The 24,844-nt window shown below is 44.8% G+C and overlaps 1 protein-coding gene across 4 annotated transcripts in view; it reads right to left on the bottom strand.

Moving 5' to 3' along the window:
* SCAP (SREBF chaperone) overlaps positions 1-24,363 on the bottom strand; it is a 65,919-nt gene extending 41,556 nt beyond the window's left edge. Inside the window, exons 1-4 of one of the 4 annotated variants that reach the window (XM_074844669.1) lie at positions 24,186-24,363; positions 10,193-10,277; positions 7,916-8,149; positions 3,661-3,877 (exon numbers count right to left, since the gene is read on the bottom strand). In XM_074844669.1, the coding sequence (XP_074700770.1) occupies positions 3,661-3,782 (122 nt within the window). In that variant the 5' untranslated portion in view covers positions 3,783-3,877; positions 7,916-8,149; positions 10,193-10,277; positions 24,186-24,363. Of the gene's footprint in view, positions 1-3,660; positions 3,878-5,442; positions 5,824-7,915; positions 8,150-10,192; positions 10,278-24,185 lie in introns of those variants that run through there. The other 3 variants (XM_074844660.1, XM_074844652.1, XM_074844678.1) reach the window with 3 other exon arrangements.
* Positions 24,364-24,844: the final 481 nt, after the last annotated feature.

Here is a 24,844-nt window from a genome sequence, read left to right as displayed (position 1 = left end):
GCCTCATGTCCTGTCACAAGGCACCCACTGAGTGGTCAGCCTAGGTCTGTTCTCTTTACACCCTCTTCTTCATATATTTTTATATGGTGATAAGATGCCCTGAGCCTTTTCTCCTGGATGAACAGTCTCAGTCCTCTCAGCCCTTCCTCACGGGGGAGATGCTTCAGTCCCTTCATCATCTTCATGGCCCTTTGCTGGACTTCCTGACTTTCCTGTCAGAAAATTCCATGTCCTTTTACTGGGAAGCCCAGCACTAGACCCAACACTCCAGGTGTGGCCTCACCAGTGCTGAGCAGAAAGGAAGGATCACCTCAACCTGCTGGCAACGCTCTCCCTAAGAGACCTGACCTCCAGTCAGGGTTATTCTTCCTTTTACGTTTCCTTGTGTTGAACTTCACGAGGCTCCTCTCTGCCATGCAGCCATCTGGTGTATCAGCTACTCTTTCTAGTTTTCATCCAGCCACTTCATCCAGTTTTCTACTTTCCAGTTCATGATATGTGAAGTTTTTATCACCTGCAAACTTGTTGAGGGTGCAGTCCACCCCATCAACCAGGTCAACAGTGAAGTCAGAACTCCGGCTCAAACTAAGAGGGAAACATGAAGACCTCAACGCAAAACTAAACTTCCAATAAATATTTCAGAGCGTCCTGTACGTGGATATCCCATCAGAGTTCAGTCCCACCACTGTCTGATGCTCAGATGTAATTGGGCTGCACTCTGGAATAATTTTGACCTAGTTAGTAATGCCACTTCTCAAGCCAGAATTAACACCTGGTTAACAGCAGTTAATACAGAGCAGCTCAGAAATGGAACTGAAACATCCATAAAAATTGCTTCCAAAGAGGGACCACTTTACTCATACTGCCCTCCAATTTTCTGCCAAGGTACACTTGCTGTCAAAGGGTGTCACAGTATTTCTGAATCCCTGTCTCTCCTATGGCCATTACATGCTTTTCTAATGACTTACTGAAACTCATTATTCACTTTGTGTGTGATGGTGTCTTGGACGAGATTCTGCAGTCTAAAGGTAACAGAATCTCAGATTCCAGTACCGAGCAATGCAGACATTTCCACAAATACACAATTACAAGTAACTAATCTGCCAGAGACAACCTGGTTTGAAGCTTCAAGGCCTTAGTTTGAGACACCTTAATTCACACTGCTCTAAACATATGACTATGAAGACAGAATATAGAATTCTAGAATGGTTTGGGTTGGAAGGGATCTTAAGGATCATCCAGTTCCAACCCCCCTGCCATGAGCAGGGACACCTTCCACTAGCCCAGGTTGCCCAAAGCCCCATCCAACCTGGCCTTGAACCCTTCCAGGGAGGGGGCAGCCACAGCTGCTCTGGGCAACCTCTTCCTCACAGGAAAGAATTTCTTCCTTACATCTAATCTAAATCTCCCCTCTGTCAGTTTAAAGCCATTACCACTCGTCCCATCCCTACACCCCTGATCAAGAGTCCCTCCCCCCTTTCCTGTAGCCCCTTTCAGTCCTGGGAGGCCACTCTAAGGTCTCCCCGGAGCCTTCTCTTCTCCAGCTGAACCCCCCCAACTCTCTCAGCCTGTCCTCACAGGGGCGTGCTCCAGCCCCCCGAGCATCTTCGTGGCCTCCTCTGGCCCCGCTCGAGCAGGTCCGTGTCCTTCTGCTGTTGGTGCCCCCAGAGCTGGACCCAGCAGTGCAGGGGGGTCTCAGGAGAGCGGAGCAGAGGGGGAGAATCCCCCCCCTCGCCCTGCTGCCCACACTGCTCTGGGTGCAGCCCAGCACACGGTGGCTTTCTGGGCTGCGAGTGCATGTTGCTGGCTCACAGGCAGTTTTCCATCCGCTAATACCCCATCCTTCTCCTTGGGGCTGCTCTCAATCCCTTCATCCCCCAGCCTGTGTTTGTGCTTGGGATTGCCCCGACCCATGGGCAGGACCTTGCACTTGGCCTTGTTGAGCTTCATGAGGTTTGCATGTCCCACCTCTCCAGCCTGTCCAGGTCCCTCTGGATGGCACATCCCTGCCCTCCAGCGTGTCAACCACACCACACAGCTTGGTGTCGTCAATGAACTTGCTGAGGGTGTGCTCAATCCCACTGTGCATGTCGCCAACAAAGATGTTAAAGAGCACTGGTCCCAACACGGACCCCTGAGGAACGCCACTTGTCACTGCTCTCCACTGGGACATCGAGCTGTTGACCGCAGCTCTTTGAGTGCGACCATCCTGCCAACATCCAGGACAGATACAAGTTCTGACCTAGTGGGCACAAGGTTCCCAAAAAGAATGAGGACAGCTGCTAGTAATCCTAGATCAGATTTCCTCCTGTTCGGGAAATCCTAAATTTAGGAAAGCGAGTAAGCATGCAGTTTTTGTTTTGATCTCTCTCAAAATACAATATTTATATGGATAAACATTTTATACTGAAGCAGTTGTCTTGCTTTCCTGCATTTACCAAAGCAGCAGCACCTGAAAGATAACTGAAAATAGGAGCCTAATACCACTGGAAGCTCTGATGAAGCAATTGGCAAGCAAGTGCTGTGGTGTGGCAATTCGGGACTCATGGTGGAACTCTGGTTTGGCTAATGCCAGCCTGACATGTGAAAGCAGCATCCAGCAAAACCGGAGTCAAAAAATAGAGCCGTTACTTGCAAAGTATCAGTATCAGCAAAGATAAACAGAACAGAATCTACTTGCTTGGACCCTGTAGAAGCTTCGTATTTCTACAGAACAAGAGATCTGAAAATAAAACTATTATCATTGACAGTTACAAGAATTCTTATGAAGCAGTGAAAACGCAGGAAAGCAACGCCTCGATTGCTGCTCACAGCCTCGAAGAGTCAGGCATGAGCAGCAATCTCACCGGCTTTCAGTACGTGAAAATAATTGCTTTGGCAATCTTTTAACTGCAGATGTGAAAGAAGTCTGTCTTATCCTCAGCAATGCTCAAACAAAAATTTACATCTGTATCAACACAGGTGGAGCTTTTCTAATAGCAGAGTAGAAGATCATCACATAGGATTTATTTTGACCAAAAGAGACAAGATACTTAGAATTAAAAACTTGAAGACAGACTCTGTATACGCACATCCATGTGTCTGTGCACAAATCTGTTCTCAACAGTTCTCAAGTCCAGTAGCAATAGTGCCTCACTGGAAATGATTAAGAGTCCCATATAACATATCTGAGAGTGAAATTATATTCCATTGCAACTCGTATCCAAATTAAGAGTCCATAAGGGGAGTAGAGAATTTACAAGAACACACAACACAGGCGTGCCAAGGCAAGGGCTGAAAGAGAAGAGTAGAAGCTTAAGGGAGAACAGAATAGGCAAGTATGGAGAGAAGGATCAACTTTCCTTCTCCCCATTTTTAATTCATGGTTTTGGAGTCCACCACCAGGTGTTTGGGGATTACTTTTATTTTATTTATTGCTTTACTTCACTTATGCAAGTGGATTTTACTATTTACTTATTAAACCACATGAAGATACTTCATCCCTGTCTTTTCTTTTGTCCTACAAAATGAGATGACAAAAATCTATTAAGTTTAAAAAAAAAAAAAAGAGCTTCTGGGATAGCCCACAAGACAGGGAAGCCTGAGCACATTCATGGCATTGCTATGAAAACCCCACGAAGTAGCTGCACCCCGGGACAACAAGTAGTTTGCGTGACTTACCAGCAGGCCAGAATACAGAGCCCCGTGAAGAGGATGATGGGAATGGGGTAGGAAGCACACAACAGCCCGTGGTTGTAGAACGCCCGCGATATCCTCTCGCGCAGTTTTTCAGTCAGGGTCATCCTCAACTGTCGTCACCTAGTTGCCATCCCGGAATACATCAGGAGGTCAGGCAATTCCAGCATGTGCAACGCTTCAGCAAAGGCACTGTATCCAGCTAGAAATTGGAAAGAAAGCAAGCTCGTGAGGAAAATAAATTTAAAAAAGGAAAATAAACATTAGCAACTGTTTTAGAAAGACTTCCAGCACTGTACCTCCTCCTAAGAAAAGGGAGAAACAGACACCACACACCTAACACTTGTTACAAGCCTACAGGCAATTTGATCAAATTATTGGGTTTTGCCTAGGGCAAGGAAGGGCAGAAACACAATCAGAGCACCGGCCGAACAGACGTCAGGCACCGCTGCCATGAGCTGCTGGTCAGAGGGGACACGCAGGAGCAGAGCTAGGAACCAAACCATCTGAAAGGAAAGAAGAAAAGGAGCTTAGCAGTAAAAGAATTAAGCAGTACTCCGAGGAGATGCCAAAATGCCAATTAGAAAAGAAGGACTGAGGCTAGCTGTCGGCAACGTAGTCTTAAGGGAAGTGCTCTTGGACACAGACTGAAGCACTGTCAGTGCTTTAGCTATTAGCAACACACCAGTAACAAGAGAAGAGACCAGAACAGGCGCTACGGCTCAGACAAATGAAAAGTTATTTTGGCATGAGAGAGGGAAGCGTAAGTAGCCACAGTTCAGAAGACTAAGCCAGAGTACACTACACAATAAAATAAACTAATGCAGACACTTCTCATCAAAATATACTTTGACCTGGCTGTAAGACTTATGACTAGGCTGTTTACCAAATACAAACTGAATTGCAGATGTCAGAAGCCGTCAGCCTAAACTTGCAATTTGATTTACAAAATATAAAAAACGCAATATAAGAAGCCCTAAGAAAAGGTTAAGATAATACATTAAAACAAAGCCCAAACCAAATTTCTAGGAAAGATGGAGCAGCAGACACCTACCCTCTTTTTCTTTTTTTAAATCTCAGACTAAACGCAAAGCATGTGGTTCATAACAATGTTCTGAGAAGTGAAAGGCTTGAATGCAAGACAGATTTTTTCATATAGTTCAAAGCTATGATTATCCACAATTTTTATATTTTTACTGAGAGGAAATAAGTACATTTCTCCTGGCTTCTCCAGAATAAGACTGGGACAATAAGAGACCCAAAACATATGAAACAAGTCATTTTGTCTGCAGGAAAACACCATTAATGACTGCACCAGAGAATTCAACAAAAGACCTAAACGCAGGCTTCCCATTAAAACCAGAAAATGTAAAGAATACAAGAGGAGAAGGTCTGATGGGCTCACACAGGCAAGAAATGCATTCAGAGTTTTTACACATATCTGGCTTAGGATTTCTGTAAGCCTCAAATACTTAGAAGCTGGGGGAGGTACCACAGGTGCTGCTTTGTTTTATATTCTTTCCTGAGCATCCACTTTCAGCTATATGGCAGAGAGCATATGCGGGAAGACAAACCCTAAGTACAGCCATTACGCTTTTAATTTCAGATTAAAGTCTATTTAACACCCACAGGACTATTTTACAATGATCTACCTAGTTTTTCCCCACAGTGATGCAACTAAAAATAATCAGATTTTTAGCAACAGAAGCACCAGTATAATGGCCTAATGATGAAATGGAAAACCTGGATAAGTATTTTTGCTCATACCTTTTAGCAAGGCACGACATCTTTCCATGAGAATCAATATCACTTTCTTAGTCACAGGCAGTATCAGTTTGCCTGCAGTCCAGCAGCAGCGTGAACGTTCCAGGATTTTGGGAGAGGGGAGGGATGAGAAGTGTGCTCTTGCTGCCTGGGAACCTTGCAATGCAAGGGGTAAGGCTGACGAGCCAGCCAAAACCCTATACATCGCATTCACGCAGGATAGGAAGGTTTTGTCTTATAGTCACACAGAGAAGCTAAAATACGGTACCCTGCAAAGGAATAGAAAGATGGCATACAGGAATACCTTCAGAAGTTGTAGAGATTAAGACTAAGGGGTTTAGCCTTTAGCTTGTTTTGGTCCAGTGGCAAATACGACCTGTTCAAATCAAGCCCAAGGGCAAAGGAAAAAAAAAAAAAAAACTTGCTTTTAAAGGCGCACTGAAATCACCAGGAACGTGGACTTTCTATTCCAGGTCTCAGGAGTGAGTAAAAAAATAATTTTAATTTAAAATTTCAAAGACAAAGCCCTCTTCCAGAGCTGTTCATAGAGTGGGAAATCAAGCAGAAAACCCCTGCGTACGCAAGCCTACTACTCAGAACAGACCACTGAAATTATCAAACAGTATCTTTTCAATATATGGCAGTAACTGAACTGAAAGTCCACAGTCTTATGTTACCAGAATTGGAGAGGAAGTTGCAAACAAGTATACCGAAACGGAAAAATTCAGGGCTTCATCTCACTGGTGATCTTTCTCAACATGAGTCTTGCTAGAGCACGTTATGTTGGGGCTCACACAGATTATATCTCTAATCTAAGGGCAGAAGACAAAAAGCAACATTAAATAATCCTTAAAAGCAAAGCCAGCACCGAGCACACTACAAACCCCCTGGTTTTCCACACCCAGACACCATGGCTGTCCCATCGCAACAGAAGATCTGATCCTTGTGAGTTTTCTTGCACGCTGGGCAAAAGCCATCCTGGCTTCATCCCCACAACTCAAGTACGGGGCATCTGATTTTCCACTTTTACCTTAAAAATGTGAATAAACCACACACAGGCCTCTAGAGGAACAGCTCCTCCCTGTAACTAACCAGTGACCTGGGTGTCCATAAAAACCTGGGTGTTGCAGTCTAGAAAGAAATGACAGAGCAGATCTGATCTTGCTGTAGGGCTGGGTGTCAGGATTGGACCATCCCTTCTGACCCTGTTCCACGAGTAACTCGGGAACAACACATCCATTCTACTTCAGCAGCAGAAATATGTCATGACTGGCTCTTTGACCAGCCTCACCTTCTCACAGAAATTTTGGTTATTAGCACAGCAATGGGAACCATTTCTACTAATTGCAGAGAGGAAAACTTTGTATTTACTTGCTTCACCTGATGTGAAACATTCATGAAGAAGAAAACATTAAGCATTCCAAAGCTTATTAGCTTATTATGGTTTTTTTGGATTGCATATTGGATTCTGAAATCTTTATTAATTTTATGTGCGACAACAGTGCTCATAAAAGTTAAAAGCAGGAACCATTCCTATTCGAAGTAATTTTTGCAAACAAAGATCAGCTAACTCAAAACAAACCTGCCGATTTTAGGACAACTGTTAAAGGAGAATCCATTCAGAGTAATTTTTTCCTTTCGCCTGACTGCAAATCCAAGACAAAGCTGACTGGAAACAAGAGGACATCAGGGCGTTTCCATAACCTTGTAACACAGTATGTCGTATTTCTGGTTCACTTCAGGTACAAGAGACATACACAATGAAGTTCAGAGATAAATCACAGAAAACAAAAGCAAAAGCAGGCTTGGAAGAGCAGGGTTTGGCTTTTAAAGTCTCTTAATTTCCAAACTAAATTAATTAATTGCTTAGGCTCTCTAGTTCTTCCTTCCATTTACAGAAGCATAAGTCATTATTATTGCCAGGATTACACAAATTCAGCTACACGAGTGTGATTTCAGTTATGATGCTTCCCCCCACACACATCCAATTCCAACATTTCACCTAACCGCAGCACTTCCCATGGCTGGGGGAGCGAGGATCGGGGGGGGCCTGTGGGGGGAGTGTAGGTCCAGGAAGGACACCCTGCACCAAGGTTACTCATCCACGCCTCCAGAAACAGATTTCTCAGTGCAGCCTTGCAAACATTTCCTAGAGATGCAACACGCTACGGCCACAGATCTGTCACAAGCTGGAAATTCAGCACTGCAGCCAGAAGACAGAGTTCAGATTATAACAAATTCACAACATCTGGATAGTTACAGAAGAGTGAATTAATCTTGTAAACAGCATCTTTTCCCCCATTCTTGTGTTACACAGAGGAGAAAAAGCAATTGCTGAAACAATCCGATTGCCATAGTCTAGCTGATAATTTGCTGCCAAGCACAGCAGATTACACCATGTAAGGGACTAAGGACACTTCCCCGTCAGGGTGCTACAGACACACACACCCACCTCAGCTCAGCCGTGCACACGTACCACAGCTCAGCTGGTGAGAAGGTCCTGAACCAAATCCTGAAGATCCTGATAGCCTTCACGTGGTAGCAGGAGGCGGGTGAAGAGGAGACGCCAGCGCCGGTGTCCCCCACTGCCGCCCAGCGTCCCTCGCTCTCCGGCCCACAGGAGCTGTGCTGCGTCCTCCCCCAGGCAGTTTTCAGACAGCCACGCAGGTCAGAAAGCCACAGCGCTCCTCAGCTGGAGTGCTCTTCCCCTCTGAAGTCACCCACAGACAGGAAGGGAAATATAACTAAAAACTGAAATTTTTTCTGACACCACACTATACACCACATCTTTGTACTTTTTTGGGTGTACTACACCCTCTAAACACACACACATTTGCAGATGAGTTCTCTCAAGGAGCCAGAAACTCTCCTCATACATAACGCTGCAACTCCAGAAGAAGGGCTTCTACTGCCTCTTCAGGAAAAAGCGCAATCATTTATTTGCTATTCATTCACAATGTAAGACCAGCAGAGAGCATATTAAATGCACACAATGCTCTTAGGGCCCCAAGGCCCTCTTTCTCCAAGCTGATCCTTATCCTGATTAGAAAGTGTGGTATGTTATATACCACTTCGTTCATAATATACACCATGCTGGCTACTGTCATAAGACAAAGCAACTTTTAACTGGAATTAAGCACCAGCATCAGCACTCAACAGCATTGCATCATATCACTTGCCCCCTGCCTCACCAGCCTCCCCCTTGGCAGCTCTTCACCCAAACCCCACATAAAAAACAATTCTGGCTCGCCATAACTTCTAGCTAGCTGACAGGAGGTCAGGCTCTTCTACTTCCCATCTGTCTGAGAGCTGATCAGATGATTCACTTTCTACTTCCAAAGCTTCTCTCTAATGAGGAGCTTGTGGTGGCCAACTCTGCACCAGGTAAGGAAGCTGCGCTGAAGCGGAACCCAGAGGATTTCACAGACGTCACAGCACGGTGGAGGATGGCAGGGACCTCTGGAGATCACCCAGGGTGACCTGGGGCAGGTTGGTCAGGGCCGTGCCCAGTCAGGTTTCGAGTATCTCCACCGATGGAGACTCCACAGCTTCTCTGCAACTGGTTCCCATGTTTGGCCACAGGAAAAGAGCAGGTGCCAAGGTGTTCTCCAGAGGTTACTCCCCCGGCACCGCTGTATAAAGCCTCTACACAGAAAGACTTGCACTGCCACTTCAGGCACACAGCACTGTTCATTAAGCACACATCCAATCAGCCTTCACGTGACACTCTCAGTAGCCCACTACACGGTTCTACGAGCTTCACTAAGGTTAAGAAATACAGCGCAAGATCTCTGCGTACAGCCAGCAGCTCTCTCATCCCCACCTGTACCAGGACACGAGGTTTGCAACACGCAGACACAGAACCAGAACAGCCTCTTACACTTCCTTACTAAATGAGTACATGACCAAGAGAGTCCAAACTAAGCTAATATTAAACTGTGCCTCAAATGCAAGAAGAAAGAGGTGGCTATCCACACTATTATGGATATACTTCTGTGGAAAACTCCTCCTGTTGTTCTAGTTTCCTGGCTGTACTGCAAATTCTTACAGAAAACAAGACTGACCAGCAAAGGAAGAAATGCAGGATTTCTTCTTGCAGAAAAAATAAACTCAAACTAACAGACGCCGCATGATACTACTTTTCCCAAGACAAAAGCTTTTATCTCACTTAACAATAGCTACATGTTCCAAATTCTTCACATTTCTGCCTGAAAGCGTTTTACAGCTTTCACAGAAGGCTTCCCTTTACCACTGAAGTACAGAAAAATGCAGCTCTTGTAGGTAGATAGCAGCAGCTCAGACAACATCAGCCCACTGCAAGCTTAGAGGCAAAAATATCCAGTGTATGAAAACTTTTCCCTTTATATTAAACAGCAACCTGTTTTATTAAAGTATATTCAACATCTCAGTTTTCCATAAAGCATTCTTGAATCAGGCCTTAGCATTGGGTAGTCATAAAAGCATATTACTGAGATAGTGAAGAGTGGAGGGGGGGGGGGGGGAAAAATCACTGTTCTATAGTAATTTTTCTTGCACTTCATTACATAGAATAATTTGCTCCATCTTGTTGCCTATAGAAAGTCCTATACCTAAACTTTCAACATGAATTTTAACCCAGCATTTAAAACACCGAGCTTGGTAAAGTAGGAACGGCTCCAACACAGTCCTCCTGTCCCCCCAAACCCCTACCACCAGCTGCAGCATCCCCCTGGCACCTAACGTTTCAAACGCACGACCCGTCTCTCTGACGTACCTGTTCTTCACCGAGGGAACAGCACAGCTCATCAGAGTAGCAGCCCCAGATCAGATGCAAAATTTCAGCAGCTTTTCTGCCAAGGCTGTGTATTTGGGGAAGGACAGGGGAGGAATGAAGGGGAAAGAAGAAAAGAGTTTACTAAAAATTAGGATTTATAAAGGTCATTCAGTTGTCTTCTGCTGTTGCCAACAGAGCAGATCAATCTGACTGCTGTTCTCTCAGCACCTGAGGGCAAGGCGGGCATATGGACCATTAGCAATAATTCACCCTCCCAGTGCTGCAGAGATTTGCCACATATCCATCAATCCCCCACAGGCTCCCCAGAGACAGCAGAATCAGAGTAGCAACCTTCTGCCTGCAAAGTTATCACAAAACAACTGGAAACAGCAGGATCGATGCTGCTCGAGACAAAATTAGCCAGACTACTGCGTATTTGTACTGTCAAACAAGAAACATTTTTATCTGGGCTCCAGTGAAGAGGGGACATATTCACACAGGTGCACATATGGCTACAGGTATTTCATGCATTCCTGGGCTATACCCAGGACACACAAAGCAGAAAAGGAAGAGGGATTGCCAATACTGAGTTTACTGTCTGATTTACAGTCTCTGTTCGACCTGCAAATGTCTCTCTGACCTCTTTTCAGTCCTCACTACAGCTATGATTTCATGACAACGCCAGAAACTCAGAACACAAACACCCCCCCGAAAACAAATGAAATCAAGAAGTTTCCCTGCAGATGCAGAAAACGGCCAGATGTTAGATCACTCACACACCAGCAAAGAAAAAACTGATTTTCTTGCTCTCTGTTGGACTGTAGAGATTCTTCATATCCTTGAGACGCTAGAAGCTATCACCGCTGCAAGGCCCCCCCAAGTAAAATGACTGGTGTCAGCTGCTGCAGGAGCCCTCACAACCCAGCGTCAGCAAGAGGGAGAAGGGGAAGGAAGAGAAGAACAGCCCTCGGGAACCCAATTGTCCCACTCCTCAAGTCTGCCTGACCAAGTGGGAATTCTCCTCCCATGAGGGCCTGGGCTGAAGCATTTTTCTGAAGACTTCAGAGGTGGGAAAACAAGAAATATGCTCAAACCACTAACCTCCCTTCATAGAAATGCTACACAATCAGCTCTAACACCAAGCTCCTATTCTCCACTTGCATTCCCATGAGAAGAATAACGTGCTTTGTGCTGTGAAAGGACACAGAGGTCACAGGGGAACAGAATACTTCCTATGGGAAAATCACGACCAGCACACTAAGCTCCTGGGGGCTGGTGTCTGGAATGGGTTAATCCCAACACCACTCTTTCAGAAACAAGGCTCCAGAACACCCTGTATGTTTGCAGTCCAGTATTCTTCATAGAAGGGGACTTTTCATAGTCAAAAAGTAGAAACTCTTCAACAAATTAAATTTCAGGCTGCATTCCCTCCATTCCAGCTATATGGCCAAAACAGTATGTGAAGTCTGAACTGAGCTTCTGAACCAGATTTCAACACACAAAACGTGCATCTAGCCCAGGATAACCAGGCATGTGCATCCTCAGCACAAGTCTCACCTTCCTCTGGTCAGCATGTGGTCACAAACAAGCTAGTTTTGACAGGAGCTGAACCTCCGAGTTCTCAACAGTACAATATAATAGCACAATATTGCATTGCGACGACCAAACATCTCCCACATACCTTCCCCTTCTCATTTAACCTCCTCTGAAGACACCTCAAAGCTCTTTGCACCGGTCTAACTGTCTGCTCTAAACTTGCTTGGCAACTCATTTCCCTCAGTCAACTAAAAAAAAATAAACAAACCGACAAAACCAAATAAAAGCATGCTTGCCAGGAACTTGAGAGGTTTAAAGATCAAGGAGATACACACATCTTGATACAAAATTCCACACAACAGCAGCCACTCATTTCAGTCTCACCTTTTTGCCCGTTTTCCTCACCCTACAATATTCAATTATGTTTTGAGAGTTCAAAAATCCAGCAGTTATCTGAAATAGACCCCAGGTATTTCACTCATTTTACAAATTTTTAATCATATCTTGAAGTGCTCGAGTAGCAACGACAACAAAGAAACACTGCCACAAAGATTCAAAAAGAAAGCATCTAAATAATCTTAACATCCCAGATAATACGTTATCTGCTTCCAAAGAAGGGACTGACATTCAAAGTAAGTTTCCAAACCGATTTGCAGGACATCTTTTGGACTTTCACGCCCCAAGAGAAGAACCTCTGCTAAACTCCTGCTTAAGAATAGTAATTCATTGAATGCACTTTCTATCAAATGCCTTTTCTTGCTTTCTAAAACACTTCCAACAGCATTAGACAACAGCTTATTGGTGCGGATGAAATGACATGATGTTCCGCCTGAAGAACCATGAAACACTGAAGTTTGGGATACGTAGCAAAACACAAAGTATCCAAATTTAGAAAAAACTCACAACTTCAAAAGTTTACTCTTCATTTTGCATCCAGCCAAGGAAGCTTCCTCACTTATTAAGCACATTGACAGCTTACCAAACACAAGAAAACATTTCCCAATCTCTTCTTCCTGACAACAGAGTTCTTGCCCAACGTAGTTCTTGTTAGCAATGACCTGGCCTCCACTGTCAATTTACTACAGGGAAAGAAACACGATCATATGAGGCAGCTTCTCCCTTAAAATACGGATTTAGCCTGTTTTAGCATCATTTATTACAATTTCAGAAATATTATTAGTGTGTAACTCACACAGGGCAAGTGATGGAGATGCACGATAGAAAAGCAGCAAAATTAGTTACGACAAGGATGAAGCTGGAGAAGAAAAGCTGCAGGATATACACCATGGAGAGAATCCCCAAATTCAATTTCCAACTTTGGCACTGAGCTGCTGAGCAGATTTTGGACAAAAGGCTTGTTGTCCTCTCTAGAGTAATTTCTTCCTCGTCTGTAAAAGGGAACTAAATTATACTGATTAAATTTAAAAAACACTGTGAAATACAAAGCTAAGAATCACAATTCAAAAGCTGCTACTCTAAATATTAGTAATATACGCACCAAACTCTTACTTTCTTCGCAGTTTCACCAGAACGTGCTTGTCTAACAAGCATGCCAAGCAGCATGTCAGCTCTCAGCCAGATAAAAGTCTGTAAACACTCCAGAAAGCACTTGCTTCATCTGTCAGTGAACCTACTCAGAGGATTTCTAGCTACGGTGGATTTTTTCCACAATACCAATCTGTCACCTGCAACTGAATTTTAAAAGTGCAATCACAGTGCTGTATTTTTTCCAGGCCTTAGGCAACTGAGTACTAAACTCTTACTCTAATGAGATAAGAGGGCAGAAGAGACAAATCAGACTGTAGTGTTTGGCTTTTAATTTCATTCTTGAATTTTTTATTATAAAAATAGACATTTACTTAGATAAACAGAAGTCTACAGTTAAAACACTATAATTAAAAACTACCCGGAGTTTTGAAAAGGATATAAACTCTCAAGTGTCGTGCAATGCACAAGCTTTTAAGCAACGGTAGTTAGAATGTCTTTTGAAAAAGACTTTTTCAAATGCCTCACAAACCTCCTCCACCATTTATTACCAACAACTGTACTCAACCAAGTGGCAATTCCTTCATTTCACCAAAAAAGCTACAGAGTTCAGAAATTGCCATCCAATACATTTTACACTGAACTTCTCTATGAGTAAGATCAACATCAAGTAATTATTATTCAGTCCACTAAAGGTTCTCCAACATTATTTCTGCTGTATGGTTAGTTCTGTAGCTAGCACCTTGTCAGCCAAGCTCAACGTAGGTGGTGGGGCTTTAGGACACCTCTCCCTGTTGGTATCACCATGGCAGGGCATACAGGACCAGGCTGTAGTGTAATTCCTTAAAAGGTTCAACAGAAATAAAAAAGAACAAAGATTTGAGCTATCATCTGCTTAGACAGCATTAGGTTGGATTTCCTTCATGTGTGACACCACCTCGATGCGATCAGACCTAAGCAGTACTTGAACTAACTCTGTATTTAAAACTCCCAACAAGCAGAGCACAGAGAAGCAGGTTTGGACAGCGGCTCTGCCTTTACAAGAAAATCTTACCTGACAACTAAAGTTACATCTTCCCAGGAATAACAGAGTCCAAAATAAAAACCCACTGCTTTGCATAACAGCAAAGGACAGGAAAGGGAAAAAAAAAAAAAAAAGGAGGGGTGGGCATACTACATAAAAAAGGGTGTGTTAAAAAAAAAAAAAAAAAACAACCCTTAAGGGGAATTAGAAGAAAATGTTTAGAGGTGACAGAGGGTACTTAGAGATATTACATGGGAAGCTCAGAAGAAATGCCTATCACATATCAAAAAATTCAGTGAAGAGTTGAAGATGTGTCCAAATGAGGAAAATAAGGAGAGAGGTTCTTGCACACTGTGTGTGAGCACATTACACAGCAGGTCAAAAAGGAGTCTGAGGAACTGCTGGGAAGAGGCGTAAGAACTACTAATAAATGCCAATTCAGATACCATGAGCAGCGAGTCCTCCAGAGAGTCTGCAGGGCCAACAGACAATCAGAATATAGAGGGAGAACACAGAGAACAGAAAACCATAGAAGAAAACCTAAATAAAATTCGAATTTATCCTCACAGAGGAGAAGTTACAGGGTGGGGAAGCTTCCGCGCTGAAATCCTCTTAGGGATCATCAGGCTCTATCACAGATCGGTGGGCAGTGAAGGGGTTACAGAACGAGATGTTACACCAGCCAAGGGCCCAGACCAGAGGGTGTTACTGAGAGAGACCCAGAGCCCCAAAACAGCTCCAGTAGCACGTAACCACCTGTCCCGATGCGGTTGTTGGAAGGTGGGAAGTATTCCTCCTGCTTTTACTAAGGGACATATGGGAAACTACACATAACTAAGGCAGATATTCAAAAGAAATCAGTAGAAAACAGAATTGTTTGATGGAAGGAGAGTTCCCACACACTGAGGAAGAAGAGTCAGCTTCACAAATGGGTCTGACTGACTTCTCCACAGGAATAAACAACACAGATCAGAGACCTGATTTAGAAAGTCTACCTAGACTGATAAAAAAGTGTTCAAGAAAACTCCTTACGGGGGACTTCTAAAAAACTAAGCTATCATACAATAAAGGAGGAAGGCCTTCATATGGATAGAAGTTGATTACAAGAGGGGTTAAAATAGCATCGTAACCAATGTCTGATTCTCTTCACAGAGGGAGGTAATCGTGCAGTCCCACAGGGAACTGTGCTGTTTGACATATTCACAATTGCCCTGGAAAAAAGGTGCAATCTTGACATAAATAACCCTTTCAGTTGTCTGTTATTGATGGTGGCAAAGATCAGGCCAACTGAAGAGCTGGCAGAAATAACTCCATGCCAAGTGACTGGGTAGCAAAACGACAGGTTAAGTTCAATGCCAATGAAATGGTATGTGATGCCTATGGGGAAAATTGTGTTACATACACAGGAATGCACTCTCGACTGGCTATCCCCACTCAAGAACAAGATCCTGGCGTCCTACTCGTTAATTCTCTGAAAACGTGAACGTGATGCAGTCAAAAAAAAAAAAAAAGCAAATTGTATATGAGGAATTGTTAAGAATAGAATGGAGAACAAATAGAAATCATTACAATGTGCAAAGCTGTGCTGTACATACACTAAGCGCTATACACAGTTCTAGTCATTCTTCCTCCTCATCTCAAAAAGGACACGCAGGAGAAGTAGAAGAGGTACAGAGAAGTTCAACAAGGATGATCAAAGATACAGAGCAGCTTTCATAAAACGAAAAAGCATGGGAAGACTTCTCAATCTGGAAAAGATTTTATCAGCAAATGGATACAAGGGACTTCTCTAACAGAGATGATCTGAGGAAGCTGAACAGGGGAGGGCTGCCTCTTTCAGCACAGGAATAACTCCACATCAAACGAAACTACAAAGTGGCAGCTCAAAATAAACACACAGTTAAGCTGTGGAAATCTTTACCCCAGGACATTGTCTAATGTCATGTGGGTTAAAAAAGCAAGTGGACAAATTTTTGGAAGAGTGAGCCGCAACTCAGCACAAAGCCATAGCATTCCTCTGGCTCGAGAAGCCCCTCGGCCACAAGCCACCTCTCCTGAACACCGCTCTGGCTGCCAGGACCCAAGATATATCTGCCTTGTTCATACACTCTTCCCCTGTACTAAATCCTGTCCACGCTGAGACCAGATACCAACCTAAACAGGCCGTCGGTCTGACCCAGCAGCCATCCTTATGCAACGCATCTCACGCCATCACTTCTGGAATAATCTGCTCCTTTATGTTTATCAATGTAGCTGCTTTACGACAAATGGCTAGGGAATCGCTTTCTCCTGAAGACACCAAAAGACTGATGCAACACCCACATGCAGTTACGTATCAGAGCTTTACCATTCAACCCACCTTTGACTTCAACAAGAGCATGCTGGCCTGTTGCAGTGTGCCCCAACTCAGTGGCCAGGCACAAACACTGAGGAATTTGATCAACTTTTCACTCCCTGACTGCTCAGGAAGCTCTTGACTCCAGCTGTAGAGGAAGTAACTCCAGGATACAAACAGTAACCAACAAAGAGCACCTTTGATCTTTTTTATGATATGTTATTTTTTTAATATATTATATTTTATGATAGTTTTTATGATATATGATCTTTCTTGTTCATATGAATGCACTCGTCAGGCATCTTAAGCCCCTATTTTAAAATTTCTAAAGTAGAGAAAATTCATTTCCGTAAAAATAACATGGATGCCAAGTGTTATTTACCTTCTTGTAGGTCTTAATCAAGCTCCATCGCTGTAATGTAAAGCAGCTCTGCCTACATTTGTACTTCCTCCTGAACACAGAATCATCCACTCGGCTCTTTCTGTAACAATCACTGCAGTTCTTCATGCAAGACTTCTGAGAGGAGTCCTCAAACAGCTCACCCAGCACTGACCTGCAATACACTTGTCTTTCTACTACGGCTACGGTTTCTAGTAATGTCATTTTCTAAACCTCTCTACAAGATCAAGTTTAACATCTTAGCTCATGCCTCCTGTTTGTGATATGAAATATGTAGAACACTTCTGGACGTCATTCATGAAGTGGTAACTTTGTCAGATCCACCCTCAGTGTTATTTCTAAAAAGTTTCTAAGCACTACATGTATTATGGACAAGCAAGAAAGAGTCAAAACCTCCCCAAAGCAGCCCTCACACCCCACTAGAGCATGCAAATTGCAAAAAAAAAAACCCCAAACCAACAAACCCCAAGATAAACACGTCGGCATAACCATGACAGCTTCCTGCGAAGCACACAAGGCCTGACACACACTTTTGCACGGAAGGACACAATCTTTTTCTTCCAGTTCACAGGCCTCGTGCCCCGTTCTGCCAGCAGTGGAAGGCACTAACTGCAAGGCCGGCTGCCCTTCGCCTACTCTGTTCCTCCAGCCCCAGCACTCATCCAATCGTGGTCAGGGACCCACAGCACAGAACAAACCTCGTTAGTAACTACAGTTCATGCGTGAGAGAAGACAGGGAAAGAAGGGACTCTGAGGGCTCTAATTCATGCACCTCACTCAGAGCACTATGAGTTACGCTTAAATGATTCCCAACAAATGTTTATCCATCTTGTTCTTAGGCATTTAGTCAGAGACTCTACAGCCAACCCAACCAACGTACTCTAGTACTAACCTTTAGGTAGCTTTTTTAACATTTTAACTGTCCCTCCGCATTATTTAAGCCCGTACTCCTGTGCAGTTCTCAGTGGCCATGGAGCACAGGGCAGCCTCAGCAGCAATACTTCAAAGAGCAAATTCCTCCAGTCCCCCCTGCATCTCCTCAGGGCACACAGCTTTTCCAGCGACAGAATGCTCTGCTTCGCAGTCTCTCCCCTTGGTTCCTGTCACTTCTCCAGTGTCACACCAAAACGTGGTCACAGGGTGTCCCAGTGAAGCCTTACAGGCACTGGGTGGAACGGAAGGATTACATCATAACCTGCCATTTATTTTCTGGTTTATATACCCAAACAAAACTTTTGCCTCCCCTCCTCCTTCCTCCACCGGAGATCACTCGTCACCACTGCAGGTGAAAGGTTCCTTTAATTATGGATTATATCTAATCAATTATTCTAATGCTTGCAGCTGGTTATTTTGGCTTGAATGCAAAACCTTACCACTGTCTTTACTGACCTGTAGCAAATTTTTCAGGCAACATTTAAGTCATCAAATCCATTTCTCCATTTTTAATCCTGTCATATAGCGTATCTGTAGTCCTTCCCTGTTTTACGTCATTTACAACTTTAATATGCATAGTCTGTTCTACCACTTAAGTCATAAATGCAAACCCACAGCCCTCACAGTAACCCTCTCAATACAGCCTTCTGTTTTGACAAGATCTGTACTGGTACTCCGAGTGTATTTCTTTAACCATGTTTGTACCCATCATATCATGGCACCTTCTTAGGTTTTTTTTTTTTTTTTTTTTTAAATCTCACCTATTTGAAGTCTTATTAGGACAAAAATCAAAACCTTACCGAATTCAAGATACATGGAAGCTTTTGCTTCTGCAGCCTGAACCAGACCTGACATCTTACCTTAGAAAGAAGTAAACTCGCTTTGCCAGGGAAGTACCTGTGACAAACCAGCACTGGCTGTTACGTGCTCCCTGTAAACTTTCAGGTGCTTACAAATCATCTGACTACTTGCTACAGGATTTTAAGATGACTACTACTCCATACTCTCTTCTTCCCACTCTTTCACCTACACAAGCTGCTCGCTCTTCTCTAGTCTTTCCAAACATCACCTATTTTCCATCTCTCAAAAGGTGCCTACTAAAGCTTTTAAGTTTCTTTTTTTAGTCTGTACTTGAAGTACACAGATGAAAATATCTCACTTAAAAATGACTGCTTACAAACCTGCTCTTTCTAGTCTGTCACTAGCATCAGTTGCTCGCCAGCTGACTTTGGTCTTCAGTAAGAGTCAAAAGATACTGAACACTTCAGGTTCAGTGACACTGGACAGTAATTTTTCCTCTGTGTTCTTCCCTCCACCATCTTCTTACTATTAAGATATTCACAGAATGATTTTTGTATCCCTTGACAGGCTCTGATAGTCAGGTTTGATTTCTATCTTAATCCTTCTTACATGGTCTTGCTACTCTTCAAATGAAAAACAGAAACACCTCTGGGTTTGAATAACCCACATATTGCAGAGTGATGAAAGCAACGTTTGCAATTAGTACTTTAATGATTCTTACCCAGATCCAGTGCTGCTGTTCTGAGATAAAGTTCACGTAACTGAGAAGTACCTATAGCAGTCATTTATTATCACAACACACCTATCGGAGATTCACTTTCTCGACAGTTCTGCAGCTGCAATTACTTATTTTCCTCATCAAATGGGTATCTGAAACATGCATGATTTCTTTATCTATAGCTGGGGCTCCTTTCCCTGTAAAGGATACATTTCCTGGTTCAAAACTCTCCTTCAGGACAGAAATCAGAGTTAGTGGTTAATAATCTGTATTAAAAAGAAAAAGAAAAAAAAACAAAAAAAACCCCCAAAACCTGTTTAATTTAGGCCCATAGGTTCTGACGGTATGGTTTTTGGTTTCACTTCTCAAATAGATGCTCTTGTCTGTATATCTCTGAATAGCACCTTCTACTGCAACTATTTTTTAAGAGATTACGCCACGATAAATGCTTAACATCCTTACTTCATTCAACAGTTTTACATAGCAGGGAAAGTTAAATTGGGCAATAACATTTTTTACAGGCATAACAGGCAAATACGCTTCTCGGAAGGAAATGTAGTTCATTCAGCAGCCCACTACACCACCGCTTACGTTCAGGTCACTGTTCAGTCCTGGGCACTACAGACACAGCAGGTTTCCGAAACCCTTCCCAGGTAAACCACATCTACGTAAACACTTCTAGCAGACTTCTGCATTTTCCACGTACTCCTCCACTTCCCTTCACCAGGCAGAAACCAGTCCTGGTTCTGACTTTAATAGAGAAAGGGCAGAAGAGCTTTTTTAGGTACCTTCCTTCTGAAATCTGCATTACCAGCACAGAGGTTTCAAGCATCTTTTCCACCACGACCATTTTCACTGCTGCTCCGACAATCCTTTGAATCTAACTCAGCAGCTAGCTTTGGTGACTTCTGTTGATGCAACAGTAGTATTATTTTTCTGGTTTACCAAGATCACAGCCTATATTGGGTCATTTACCTCCTAGAAGAAAATTCCACACCCTCCCCCAAAACCTCAGAAATGTCTTTTGAGTAAGCCACTCCATCACATTAAAAAGACACCTCTATAACAAAGTCCAGCCATCTTTGGCAGAAGTTTCCTGACTAACTGCAACTAGAGTTGGATCAAACTAAGTTTATGCATCAAGCACTATCACTTTCCTGAAAAATATGTTGTGGAAACCATACAAAACAATAGTCTTCCCATTTCAGAAGAACTTGGTTTCTGTAGTACTGGTTGGGTACCTTCTGACAGCTGTCAACAGAAAAGTTTCTAAAGCTGCTGGGTTTGGCAGAAAAACTGAAGTCTACCTTTGGCTCTCTGGGGCAATGCGCTTCCTGTTCCACACTGACCCTCTCTACAGCTCCCAGTGTTAGAGCCTCAGTGGTATTTTCACTCTGAACTCTTAAATGCTGGAAGTTTTGGCTGTGTCAGTCATCTAATTAACAGGGATTCTCTCAGAGGCAGGATGCTAACACTGACAGAAATAAGGAAGACAACAAACACAACTCTGACCGCTTAGTCCAGGGAACAGAAAGCAAAAATTAAGATATAAACTTCAGCATGTATTTCCCTGCATTGTTCCTTAAAAAAAAAAAAAAAAAAAAAAAAACACAAAACCAAACCACCAAACCTTTAATCAGAACAGTTTTCATTATAAAAAAGTAAGTCTGCACTTTAAGATCTTTCTGGCTTGGAAAGGGCCCTGAGAAGGCACAAGTGAACGTACACATCTGTAAGGTGACTCACTTGCATGGGATTGATTTTCAGCAGGTTCTAGGTCACAGAAGTAACATTTGGCAAGCCTGAATAAGCAAACTACCGGGACTCCCAACATTCAAAAGGGAGCTTTTTGTCATTTCTAGCATCACACTGAACTAAATATTTTTCTAATAATCACCAATTAGAAACCCAGGATCAGCAAATCACTAAGCTCTTTCTTCCCAACAGCAAAACAATCCCAAAGCCGCTCTGTTAGACAACAAGTCTGAAAGTCTGACTCGGACATTGTCTTTTGAAAACAAACCAACTATTATTCCCATGGCATCTTTATCACAATGGTCCATACAAGATTAATTCAGTTTTTACCAAAGAAATGCAACCCTCCTCCCCTCCTCATTCAGCACTGCTCTCTGGCCACAGCTGAAACTCACTCTTTTACTGGCAGGAGCCTGAGAATTATAATTTCTTCCCAAGGGAACACAGTTACACAGAAAGGACACCGGCCGTTCTGAAACACCAGGACTGCGTCTTCACCTGAAGACACAAATTAAAAGATTCGCTTGAAGACAATCATCTTTAAGTCCCTGTTCCTCCACCTTCCGTTTGGTATTTCGCTTGTGAGAAGACTGCACGACCACTGAACTCCCTCGTGTTCCTTAAGACCTTTCTTTCTCACCCTTTAACGCACCGTAAAGTTTTGAAGGAATTCTAACACAAGATATTACAGCTAAGGAATGCTTGTAAAGCTCAGTCTACATCTACCTCTGGTCTCGTTTAATACTCAAGACCAAGTTCCTCGGGCCAAGCGCCAGCGGTTCCTCCTTGCTCGTACAGCACCCAGCACAGAGGAGCGTGCTCCCCGTCACCGGGGCTCCGCACTGCCACGGCACGCTGTACAAAGTCTGTTGTAAAATGGGAGAAAGCTGCCTGCAGCTCCCTGGAGCGACAGTCAAGGGAGGTGTGTCAGTTCCACGAGCGCGGCACAGAAAGTCGGCCGCAGTGAGAAGAGAAAGGAGGATTCCCAGGTCACAAGATCTGCTGAAATTGCTGTACTGCTGCTGCTACTCCCCTTCCACTCATGACTTACTACGTTCCACTATAGACAGGTAAAACTATTCTTGTTCATCAAGCTGTACCTATTCTATTTTTTAAACTCTTCGCTCATCAGAGAAAATAAAAAAGACTTTTCTACGCATAATTATATGAACTCTGATGACAGACAGGCCTAGCAACCACTGAATAAAAATAACATTGATTAACTCAACAGCTGTCTTCAGAGAGAGCTTGACAAATTCATTCATCGCTGAGATTTTGACACTTAAAAAACTACTTCAATGCACCTGAGACAAAACCTGACTCTTCTTTGCTCTTTTGTGATGTTAAATTTGAATCGCGTTTGGAAAAATAAACAGCGTTGTACCAAGTTAAGCTTTGTAGTTGAAAATACTGAGCAGAATTGTTCTGGTGGAAGGAATCAGGGGCTAACAGCACAGCTCTCAACGTGTCACACGTTCAGTGAAAATCCCAGAGTGTTTTCCTTTCTTCTGAATTCAAGTCAGCTAATCTCCTTTCTGCATTACACAACAGCTCGTGTAATCCTAAATTTATCACACCAGTACACCGTAACTGTTCTAAGTTTCACAAAGTGTGAGATCATGCCTCATCTTTGCCCCTTTCATGAAAGAAAACTTTTCAACAATCCTGAAAAATAAGCAGATGTTGCATTCAGGAAATTTTGGCATTAAAGCAGTAGTCCTTTCCTTGGGATTCTCCCGAACACAAACCCACAACCACACCACTTCAGGATTCAAACAGTTCCTTGCTCATTACATTAGAAAATAATCTAAGCGCTTATTCAGTCGCTTACAAGGAATTCGATTCCTAAATATTAACCAAACTCCAAAGACTAGAGCGATTAGCCAGAGCGAGACACACTTGCAGCACCGTGGTGTTATCACAGAGCGAAGTCCCCACAAAAATCAAAGCAGCAGAATAGGTCCGGTTCCAAGGTGGTCAGCAACCACCTGCCGACGTGCGGAGCAAACCTAGCTGAGTATTTTACTGCACATTTCAGTCATTCCCTTTACGTACTCTTTTCTATAAAGCACGTTCTCCCGAGTCTGCAGCTGAAATGATTAACTCTTTCTGACATCTCAGCCTCTTTACTAGTTTAGTCCCATCCCACCACCTTCTGACCCACCAAAACTTTCTCCGCGGCTCTTTCAGACACATTTCCTCACGCTCTTCCCTCCCTTTCTCTCCGCTCTCCTCCAGCACAGCAATACCTCAGGCGGACGACTCACCGTTTCCTAAGCAGTAAACACTCTCTGTTTTGATCCCAATTCCTTCCAAATCAAGCACCCAACCCCAACCCTTCCCGCAAACACCACTTGCTTCTTCATCCTCAGCAGCCAGGCGGGTAAGGCAGCCCCTTCGCCTGTCTCTGGGAAGCACCGCACCTTGCTCTTCGCAAACAAGCAAATTAATCTTTGTTCTTTTCGCTAACCCCCACGCTCTCACTAGTTATTGGAAAACACGTTCATAAAATAAAACGCCATCCGCACGAGCCTCCGGGATCATACCCACCACCCTCCGCAGCCAAATCCCCGAACCCAACAGGCAACGCAGCACCACAGGTTGGAGGGGGAAGGATGCGGCCGCCCTCTCCGCACCCACCGGCCTCCTTTGTGCACCCCAAATCCCACCCACCCCCACAGACACCCACGAGGGGCGGGGAGCCCCCCTCCTCCACCCCGGTTGAGGGGCCTCCCCTCAGGCTTCCCGCCGGCGAGAGGCCTAAAGGCCGCGGCTCCCTCAGGAGCGCAGCGGGGGGTGTGGGGGGGTGCGAGTGACCCTTCAGCGGCCGGTGAAGGGGGAGGCGGCGGCGCGCGCCCTCCCCCTCCCCTCACGCACGCGCCCGCCTGAGGGGACCGCGCGCGCCCAGGCCCGGCGGGAACCGCGCTGAGGTTGGGGGCGGGGAGGGGGGTGGCGGAATATTCCGGTGTCCATCGGGGACCGATCGCGCTCGCCGGCGCCTCTCACCTCACCGGCGGGGAAGCGGTTCCTCCTCACCTCCGACCTTTGACCTCTTCGCGGCCGTGACTCCGTGCTTTTTTTCTTTTCTAAAAAAATTTATCTTGTTTTTTTTTGGGGGGGTTGTTTTAAACACACCCCCGCCTTCCTAACCCTAAACCTTTCCGTTCAGCCCGTCGTTCCCGGTCCGCTTCACCCACCCCCTCCCGCCCTCCCCCCGTTGCCACCGCCGCCGCCGCCGCCGCCGCCGGGCCCCACCGGACGCCGGCCACGCCCCCCGCCGCCGCCGCCGCCACGCCCCCCGCCGCCATAACCACGCCCCCAAGTGCATGACTACGCCCCGTCCGCTACAGCCACGCCCTTTGTCACCAGGCCACGCCCCCAGCGGGGCGGGCGCGCCACTGGTCACGTGGGCGGGCGGAAGCGGCTCGGTGACGGCGGGAGCACGTGGAGCGGGGATGGGGGGGGGGGCGCGCACGGCAAGGCCGAGGGAGGGGGGTCCCGGGGCACACAGAGGGGATCGCGGGAGAGGGGGCGGACCGGGCACCGGCCACCCTGGGGTTCAGGGGGGAGAGCGGCTCCAGACCGTGCACTGGGGAATGGCAGGGCTGGGGCGGGCGGCAGGCGCTGGGAGCCCGCGGGGGGAGGACTGTGCACCGGGAGCCCTG

The sequence above is a fragment of the Strix aluco genome, chromosome 1 (genome assembly GCF_031877795.1).
Source record: "Strix aluco isolate bStrAlu1 chromosome 1, bStrAlu1.hap1, whole genome shotgun sequence".
Taxonomy (NCBI): Eukaryota; Metazoa; Chordata; class Aves; order Strigiformes; family Strigidae; genus Strix; species Strix aluco.
This window is presented reverse-complemented; position numbering and strand designations above follow the sequence as displayed.